At 30.2% G+C, this 10,944-nt stretch overlaps 1 protein-coding gene across 1 annotated transcript; it reads left to right on the top strand.

Moving 5' to 3' along the window:
• Positions 1–4,788: 4,788 nt before the first annotated feature.
• LOC122849184 (probable inactive serine/threonine-protein kinase lvsG) lies at positions 4,789–6,027 on the top strand. The gene has a single exon (XM_044147838.1). The coding sequence runs from the start codon at positions 4,789–4,791 to the stop codon at positions 6,025–6,027; it is 1,239 nt and encodes a 412-aa protein (XP_044003773.1).
• Positions 6,028–10,944: the final 4,917 nt, after the last annotated feature.

The raw sequence follows: 10,944 nt of genomic DNA, 5'->3' as shown, positions 1-10,944 counted from the left end.
CGACGTTTTGTGGTTTTATTTTGACATAAAAACAAACACAATTAATATCATCTACTTTCACTAGAGATACTACGTTAGAAAGTCGATATTTGTGAATAAAGTTTAAAGCTGTGTCTGAATCACCAGAAAATGGCAAGTTTACGTTCAGTTTTTTTATGACAGCATAATATTGAGCATTGCAATTCTCTCCACAATAAACACAAGTACAATTTGACATTTTTAAAAAACAGTGAATTATCCCGAAACAATGCTGATCATTTAAATTATATTTCACATAATTAGAATTTGTTTTTCTTGATCTTTTATATATCTCTGATGTATGGAGAATACCAGATTTTAAATATCTATCAAATAGTCGTATATTTTGATTACCAATATCAAATGATTCAATTGCCTGTGCAACAACAGGAGTTATTTGATTAATTACTGCCATGGTTCCAACTATTGAAGACTTTCCTGTTACTCTGTGAGATTTGTATTTGTTGTCATGGTTTGTGAGTGTGTTATAAAATTCAGCACATGGACTGTTGGGCACAAGTTTTGATTCAAATTGTGGCATACTCATAAAAACAGAAACTCCATTACATATTTGCAAATCGGCAAATCTTGTTCCAGTCACCAATGATTTTAGAACACCATTAGCATTTTCAAATGGATAGCAGCTTGTTGTGAAAATGGGTCCAAAATCACGTACAGTAGATGACAAATGAAGCAGTTGGTGAAGATTTGCTGTCATATTATCACTGCCATACATCAATGCAAAGTGCCTAACAAAGTCTTCAATAAGTTCCTCAGCTAAATTTAATGATTCAGGTGAAATACTTGATTGATTCATTATATATATTCCTTTTACAAACAACATGTAATGGTTTAAATGAATTCTTGGCATAAATGTTTTTAGGATTGGAACTGAGTAGTAGAAAAACCACACTTTTAATTCACTTGCCTTCAGATACATGAGATTGTCTATAATTGCTCTGGGCAGTCTGGGTAAAAAATCTGGTGGATTTATTTGTCGAATAGTTTCATCAACTGTCGTACAATATTGTAAATATATGCCATTTTTTGGATCAAACCAATGGATAAGCAAAGATCGTACTACTCCAAGAAAAACTGCATGCATTGAATCAACTGCTGTTTGGCGTAGATAATCATCAGTTATTCTCGATATGATAGAGATCCCTTTGACCCCAAATACAGAATCTCTGATAACAGAAGCCTGAACAGCATAATTATGTGTTTGTTGTACATTACGAAGTTCACGTTGTTCTTCAAATGGATAAACTCTCACTAAAGAACCTGGTTCAGCAGGTTCTGATCTAGCCTTACATGATTGACAACCATACTCAGAATTATACTGCTTCATGTTTAAAAATAAAGCCTTAGCAGGAAGGTCACAAGAACCAACTAACACCTTGCCTTGAACGAAACGAGTTTGATTCAATGGAAGTTCAAACTCAACGCCTCTTTTCAAATCATCTAAGTCATTACACACTTGATCAAGGTATAAAGAGGGTAGTGGCTTTTTTGAACCAAACCAAAGCCCAGCAAGTATCAAATTATTTTTCTTCGTTCTTTTTGAGAATGGCAGCTCATTAATACTTAAATAAAATGGCCATATTTCAATTTTACTAGATTTATACAGTGATACTCCATCCGTATTCCATGTAAATGAGATGTTATTAGGATTAGATAAAAATTCACCTGGCTGGCACCACTGTTTATAAATATGACCATCATATATATCCTCATAATTATTTAAATTTTTCTTGACTCTTTGAAAACGCCACTGCAATAACGTTGAAAATTTAGGTCGTTTATACAGAGTTTGTAGTTGTGGTACAATTGGTACTTTTATAAAATAAGCTGGCTTTTCATGAAAATGTGGATTATCAGCACTACATGGTCCACAATTGGAATTTTTGTTCTCAAGTTTTTCATAACATCGTAAACAATAAAATTGGCGACTAATTGGCGTATGCATTGATTTGAAATGTTTCTTAAATAGATGTAAACTTTTCTTACAATTATTTTGTGCTGGGCAGTGCAAAGATATTAATTTCAAAAGATGGGATAAAGCTGTATTACTAAGAGTAAATCGCATAGAAAAAGCAAGAATGGATATCAAACTTTCTCCAACTGTGATGGGAGCCCCATCATATAATTGATTGTCATCACCACCATCATCATCACCATCATCATCATCATCATTTCCTTGTTCATTATCAGCATTATCATTATTTTCTTGTCCATCATCAATATCATCGTTATCATCATCATTTCCTTGTTCATTATCAGCATTATCATTATTTTCTTGTCCATCATCAACATCATCGTTATCATCATCATCCCCAACATTATTTTCTTGTCCATCATCATCAATGTTTTGGTCATGTCATTTGTCATTATTATCAATTACCAAGATCTGCATCCTGGTTACATGAACTGTCATCAGTATCAACATTTCTATTATTGACGTAGTCTCCATTATCTTCAATGTTGTCTTCATCACCTGAAGTTAAATAATAATAAATTTTATTTATATTTGATCATTGTTACTAATGAAAAAATTCATTTGACATATACTTTCTTAACCTGATATTGGTACCTATTGAGATTAACAAAACTTACTTGAAGAATGTTGATCATGATTTTTATCTGGTACAGGTCCTGGCTTTGTCAAATTGGATAACCTGCAATAAAGATTTTGATTTCTATAAATTATTTGGAAGATATAGGGGTTTTATATGAATTTTACGAGTAAATAAAGTAATAATTTATTTAAAAGATACTTAACGTTATATTATACCTTAGAAAATTATTATTGTCACGGTGATCACTGTCACTTGTTGTTCTGCGTAGATCACTGAGTTTTAATCTTTTATTAATCTATTCAAACTCCTTCGAGACTTGTCTTTGATTGGTTTAAAATGAGTAGGAGCACTTCTATTTTGATTATTCATTTTTAAATAATAATAAACACTATTTTCTTAATTATATAATTCAATTTTTCTTTTCAATTCTCAATTTATTTTGGCATGTGGTACCCAAGATGGATCTTGTTCTGGATCAAAGATGGTGGTGAAAGTAAGATAAAATATATGCGCGTGCGCATGAATGGTCTCTGTCTTATGGGCCATGCAGTATATTGGGTCAGCCATATTTATTCTGTAAAACGTGTCCTTTACTTTTTCCTCATTAATTGATATTTATCAATAAAAAATGTATTATTTATTTTGGTTTGACAAAGATCAAAAAACTTACATTGCGAGAGAAGATGAAATTAAATCATCTGGTGCAAAAATAATAGACAATAATTATGATGTTTTATTTGATGGTAAATTCTGGACAGGCAAGCTGTTGTGCAAATCCAGTAAGTATACATAACCTCAAATATATATTATTTTTATTGCAAATAGGGAAACTTATTCTTTTATCAAAATATATTTCATTGAGCATTTTTTTTATTTCAAATTATTGGTAGTTGTTGTTTTAATAGATTTTTTTTCATATTCAATTATTTTTACTGACTTTTCAGAGTTGAAAAGTGGACTTAGTAATATGCCTGTTTCAAAAGATGGGGAACTTCTTACTCCTCATCTTAAATTAACAAATACGATGAATATTAAGAAAGCAAAAATTGATTATAAAAAAATTAACCGATCCGTAAAACGAAGACGTACTGAAAATGAGCGACAATATAATGAAAAATGTTTGTCCACTGACAATGAGGAAAATGATCCAAAAGATTTTACCGATGAGAGTGCTGATGATGATGACGTTATTGAGTTTCAAGCAAATAAAAAAAAAAAACACAGTAAAATAACAAACATTAATAATAAAAAAGTAAAAGATTTTACCAGTAATGATGACGATGATATTGATCAACAAAAAAAAACGAAAATAAAAAACAAAGAAGTAAAAGCCACCTTCGAGCAGGATGTTGATGAATCACATGATGGTACATTCAATGTTGTTCATAATTATAATCAAGAGAAAGATGACGAACCTGAACATTACGTGGAAAAAGAACCAAACAATTCCATGATGTCTATGTTTGGTATCGACGACATTTATGGTTAGTAATTAAATGGTTTTCTTTTCAATATACACCAATTAATTTTATCTTAAACTAGGTAGATCAATAATTTTTTTCTTTTCAGTAACTGATGACATGATTCGGATTCAAGAGAGGTATTTGAACTATTTGAAGTATAGAAAATCTCATCAAGATCGAGAAAAAATGGATAATGATTCTAGTGGGTTGAAAAATATAATTGTCAATATCCCTGATTGGAAAAAATTTGATGACTCAAAGGTATTTCTTATTTTTATTGACTCATTTTATTTTTAATTTTAACAACAATATGTTTATTACATTTTTCAAATATTTTTACACACATAGAAAGAATTGGTACCTGGTTCAGGCGTATGGATAAGCATCACTTCATTAGAATTATATGAAACAGAGTCAATAAATGATCCAGGTAAACTAGTCAGATTAATTCTAAAAGATCTGATCGGAACCAAAAAATTAAGAGATTTATCAGCTCTCGGAACACGTGGTCGACCTGGGATTGATCCTGAAGTCCGGGAAACTTTACAACGTAAATATACAAACTTGTGAAATTAATTTTTTAACACAAATATAAGTAAATCTAAATGTAAAATTTTGTTTCAGGATACATTCAAAAAAAATATTTTCCATCACAAAAAAAACAATGGTCCAACTTTAACGAAACAATCAATCAGATGTGCCAAAATATAAGATCAGATTATCACAAAAAAATGAACGTGGTATCTGATTCTAATCATCATGGAACTGAAAAAAAACAAAATTGCAAGAGTACAGGTCAAACCAGAATCTCAAGTAATGGTGGTAAAAAATCATCAACACGAAATAGTCCAACAAATACTCATATCCAACTCAATCAAAATCCATCTGATTCCATACCAGTCAAAGTTATGTCACCAAACGTCAATCCTGGTGATACTGGAGATGGTAAAAAATCATCAACACGAAGGAGTCCAACTAATACTCACATCCAACTCAATCAAAATCCATCTGATTCCATACCAGTCAACGTTATTTCATCAAACGTCAATCCTGGTGATACTGGAGATGGTAACAAATCATCAACACGAAATAGTCCAACTAATACTCACATCCAACTCAATCAAAATCCATCTGATTCCATATCAGTCAACGTTATTTCATCAAACGTCAATCCTGGTGATACTGGAGATGGTAACAAATCATCAACACGAAATAGTCCAACTGATACTAATATCCAACTTAATCAAAATCTATCTGATTCCATACCAGTCAAAGTTATGTCACCAAACGTCAATCCTGGTGATACTGGAGATGGTAAAAAATCATCAACACGAAATAGTCCAACTGATACTAATATCCAACTTAATCAAAATCTATCTGATTCCATACCAGTCAAAGTTATGTCACCAAACGTCAATCCTGGTGATACTGGAGATGGTAAAAAATCATCAACACGAAATAGTCCAACTAATACTCACATCCAACTCAATCAAAATCCATCTGATTCCATACCAGTCAAAGTTATGTCACCAAACGTCAATCCTGGTGATACTGGAGATGGTGCAATTTTAAGCACTACAAATCAAAAACCAATGGAACAAATACACCATCGACAATCTGGTCAACCTAATCATCCGGATCAAACTTTCAATATCAGCTCGGCTTATTTATCAAGTGAACAACCAAGACCACCAGTGTCTCACCAACCTCTCCAGAACACCAATTTCAATTCACAAAATCAGCCCTATCAACATGAAACTTATCATCCTACATCACCAAATCAACAACTGTTTAATCCCAATATTTATACAGAACTTCTTCCTCCTCAACAATCTAGACCATTTGATCAATCATTACACTATTTTAATATTCATTCAGAATACCGACCTTTTGAACAACCTGGCCCACTTGAACAATCATTGCATAATCCCGACTTTCATTCAGAATATTCACCTTCTCAACATTTTTAAAACTGTGAGGTTATAGTTTATATAAATGAATATTGTTTATAACAAAATGATGAAGAAAATATATATTCAACAAAGAAAAATATATATTTAATAATTAAAATTAAGAAAAACATATATTTAATAAACAGATGTCCTTGATGGATAAATTAATTAATAAACTACAATTGACTTTTTACTTTATTTATATAATAATTATTATTATAAATAGCAACAGCTCAACCATAGAAATTAACGCCTATACCCATTTTTTTTTATTTCTATGGTTGAGCCGTAAAATTCTATGGTTAAGGTGTTTATATTTTGTAAGCCAATTTTTTTCTATACTTGAGCCGTTTTTCTCTATGGTCAAGCGGTTTTTTTTTTAATAACGTCTTAACCATAGAAACTGGCCTATTCACTGCTTAACCATAGAAGCAATTTAACGTCTGTAACGTCTCACACCGGTTAATTTCTATGGTCGCTTTTTTCTCCCGGGGTACCGACAAAAAATTTTATTTATTTATTATTAAAATCGTTTAAAACAAACAAAATAACATTAGTTGAATGAATAAATGTCTAAAGAATTAATGTAGTCATTTTTTGAAGGAATTAATGTTGCTTACCACCTTATTTCTTTGCTCTCATTAATTCCTTAGCTGCTGCTTTTTCTTGGTTTTTTATTTATTTATTTGACAAATAATATTATTCTAATTTATTTTTATAAATCAGAAAACCAAGGACAAGCAGTAGCTAAGAAGAAGATGCAGTTAAGGAATTAATGTAGCCAAAAAAATTAATTTATTAAAAATTATTATTTGGCAGAAAAATAATTTTTAATAAATTAATTTCTCCGATGCTGTGACCGAGCTAAAACTAGCGCCCGGCAGTTCCGCGCCCCGTAGTCTACTCAGCTAACTCTTGCAGCAGTACATACATATAGGTAGCGTGTGGATTCTTAGTGTATATAATAATCCTCGTATTAAATTTATGTTTCAATATCATTGTTTACGCGGGTTTAAAATAGAAAAAAATAATTAACAGATAAAATAAACAATTAGAATAAAATTAAAAAAACACTTTTTTCTTTTAAATGTATATCCTCTAAAAAAAATTAGATCCCCTTAGTTTTTTTTTTTAATTAGTGTATTTTTATGTCCTCTGAAACTTGACAGTGAAAAAATAATTTTAAAAAATGTTCCCTCTATGCTAGACCACCATAAACGCGAAATTCCTATGTTTTTTCTTGTTATACCCTTGAAATACCTGTGAAAAAATTAGATCCCCTTAGTTTTTTTTTTAATTAGTGTATTTTGATGTCCTCTAAAACTTGACCGTGGAAAAGAATTTTAAAAAATGTTCTCACTATTCCAGAACACCATAACACTAAAAATTCGATGTTTTTTTGGGTGCTCGAGTTCTGTTCGTGTGAGAACATTTTTTAAAATTGTTTTTCCACGGCAAACTTTTAGGAGACATGAAAACACATAGAATAGACACAAAAATTAAGGGGATCTAATTTTTACACATTTTTATACACGGAGAAATAAAAAAATTAAGAAATTTCGTGGTTATGTTGTTCTAGTCGTGAGAGAACATTTTTTAAAATTTTTTCTCTACGGCAAACTTTTAGAGAACATAAAAACACAGAAATAGGCACAAAATTAAGGGAATTTATTAAAAACATGTTTATAAACGAAGAAAAATTATTTTTTCAGTTTTAAATTTTCTCCGTATATAAACATGTTTTAAAAATTGTCTGTCCCTGTTTTTGAAATTATTATTCTCTGTGTTTTATGTTTAAGTTTGCCGTAGAGAAAAATTTTAAAAAATGTTCTCTCACGACTAGAACAACATAACCACGAAATTTCTTAATTTTTTTATTTCTCCGTGTATAAAAATGTGTTAAAAAAATTAGATCCCCTTAATTTTTGTGTCTATTCTATGTGTTTTCATGTCTCCTAAAAGTTTGCCGTGGAAAAACAATTTTAAAAAATGTTCTCACACGAACAGAACTCGAGCACCCAAAAAGACATCGAATTTTTAATGTTATGGTGTTCTGGAATAGTGAGAACATTTTTTAAAATTCTTTTCCACGGTCAAGTTTTAGAGGACATCAAAATACACTATTAAAAAAAATAAGGGGATCTAATTTTTTCACAGGTATTTCAAGGGTATAACAAGAAAAAACATAGGAATTTCGCGTTTATGGTGGTCTAGCATGGGGGGGAACATTTCTTAAAATTATTTTTTTACGGCAAAGTTCTAGAGGACATCAAAATATATTGTTTACGATGAGAAACTAAGGGGATCTAATTTTTTTAACAGGTAAATCAAGGGTATAACAAGCAAAAACATAGAAAAATCACATTTATGGTGGTCTAGCATGGGGGGAATATTTTTTAAAATTATTTTTCCACGGCAAAGTTTTAGAGGATTATAAAATATATTGTTTACGACAAGAAACTAAGGGGATCTAATTTTTTTAAAGGGCAAATCACGGGATTAACAAAAAAAACATTTAAAATTATTTTTCAATTTTATTCATTTATTATTATATTTTTATCCTTAATACGCGTCAATGAGGATACTCCTACATGAAATAAATACGAGGCTTATTATATACACTAAATTTTATCCATACGTTACAACTGCCGCTAGAGTTAGCTGTGTAGACTATAGAGCGCAGAACGGCTGGGCGCTAGTTTCAGCTCCATAAAATTTACACGTATTCATTTTTTTTTTTCAATTAATAAAAAAGTTACATGGCCAAACAAATCTATAACTTTTTAAATAATTATTAGGCTTCGCGAAGTTGGCGCGCAACTTTAACGTAGAAACTTTATATAGGGCTTAAAAGAAAGCTCTGAATTTGTAGTATTTTGTAGTAAAAATATTAGAATTTGTAGTTAAAAAAAAGAGGTTAAAAAGGGTTAAAAGCTATTTTCTTCAAAAATCGACTAAAGACGTTGTATATGGGTCAAAAATCTTTGTCAGAATTTGTAGTAATTGCTAGTGAAAAATTAGAATTTGTAGTTCAATAGTTTTCCCGGAAAAAAAATAATTCATTAAGGTATTTATGAAACAAGTTTATTTTTCGTAAAATTATCGAACTACAAATTATAATTTTTCAACTACAAATTGCAGTAAGTCTTTCTGCATTTAAAAATATTACAATTTTCATTTTTGACAATAAACAAAAAGTTATGCATTTGTTTAATATATTTTATTAATTATCCTTCATTTATTTTCATAATCAAAATAAAATGTTTATTTAATGCAGGAAGACCCACTGCAATTCGTAGTGAAAATTATAATTTGTAGTTTGATAGTTTTCAAGATAAATTAACTTGTTTATAAATGCCTTAATAAACAAATTAATTTTCCGGAAAACTATCGAACCACAAAGCAAAAACGGTGACCCTTATTAAAAATTCCCCCTCGGTTTTATTATTACGATTTTTGAAATATTTCAGCTGCGATTTCCTCCTTAACCCTTCAATCTACGCGAAAAAGTATCTACACTCAAAACTTAAATTATTTGATACTCTACATTTTTTACTTGAACTATTTCTTCCTCTCACCCATAGCCTACCTAGTATTCGGAAATTTAATTCTTTTCATGTGTTTCCCCGAAAAAATTTTTCCGCGCTTTTGTTCCTAAAATTATCGCTCTAAATGACAGCAAAAAACGACCACCCGGGAAAAGAAAAGTAAAATCCACTGAATAAATGAGTTATATTTTTTCCATAGCTTTAGCCCTCCCTTATTCTTGAATTAATTTATTTTGATTATTTTAACAGAAATTATAGGGTACTTCAAAGCCATTCCTCAGTTCAATTTTTCCTTGACTTGCAGCCCTACCTTAATATAGAAGTAATTGATTTTGATAAATTTTCGAACAAAATTTTTTTCTTTTTAGGAGTTTTTCGACGAGTTGCTAATTCGTTGTCGGTTTTTTCGTTACTCCTTCAGTCGTCATGCCGAATCAACAAGAAGTAAGTATTCAAATTTTTTTAAAGATTTTGGTCAATATGTTTAAGTTGTTATTTTTTTTTTTGATTAAGGATACGGTAGATGTTTTAAACGTATGCAATCGAAAAATGTCCAAGAAAAAGAAGTCGCTAAAAAAAAGATGTAGCTGAGAAATTAATGTTGCACAAAAAAATTATGTTTCAAACTACATTAATTCCTTAGCCACATCTTTTTCTTAGCTACTACTTTTCTTTGGAATGTTATTTATCTAATAAATAAAATACATGTAATTTTATTTTTCATGAATGAAAATGTCCGAGGAAAAGCAGTAGCTAAGGAAAAGATGTGGCTAAGGAATTAATGTTGCCAAACGAATTATGTTTTCAGCAACTTTATGCCTTAGCTACATTTTTTTTTTTTCAAAAAATGAATTGATACATAGAAGGACGTCGGAGTTAACTTGATGAAACTTAGAAAAGATAAGAAGCCCTGTGGTCTAGTGGTCAAGGCGTTTGCCCGGAAAGCAAAACACCCGGGTTCGATTCCCGGCGGGAGAACTTCGTTATTTTTCTAAGTTTCTGGTTTTCAAAAATAATATCCTTAGCTACTGCTTTTTCTTAGACATTTTCATTGATTAAAAATAAATTTACATGTATTTTATTGATGAAATAAATAAGAATCTCAAGAAAAAGCAGTAGCTAAGGAAAAGATGTAGCTAAGGAATTGAGGTTGCTAAATAATCATGTTTTAAGGGTATAATGTGGCTTAAAACATAATTTTTCGGCAACCTTAATTCCTTAGCTACTACTTTTTCTTAGATTTTAATATTTATTTAATAAATAAAATACATGTAATTCTACACATCTTTTTAGCTACTACTTGTTCTTGGACATTCTTATTCATTCAATAGAATAAAAAGAATGAAATTCTGTTGTCTATGGTCAAAAAGAAGACACATTAAAGAAT

Source organism: Aphidius gifuensis, linkage group LG1, assembly GCF_014905175.1.
Source record: "Aphidius gifuensis isolate YNYX2018 linkage group LG1, ASM1490517v1, whole genome shotgun sequence".
Taxonomy (NCBI): domain Eukaryota; kingdom Metazoa; phylum Arthropoda; class Insecta; order Hymenoptera; family Braconidae; genus Aphidius; species Aphidius gifuensis.
This window is presented reverse-complemented; position numbering and strand designations above follow the sequence as displayed.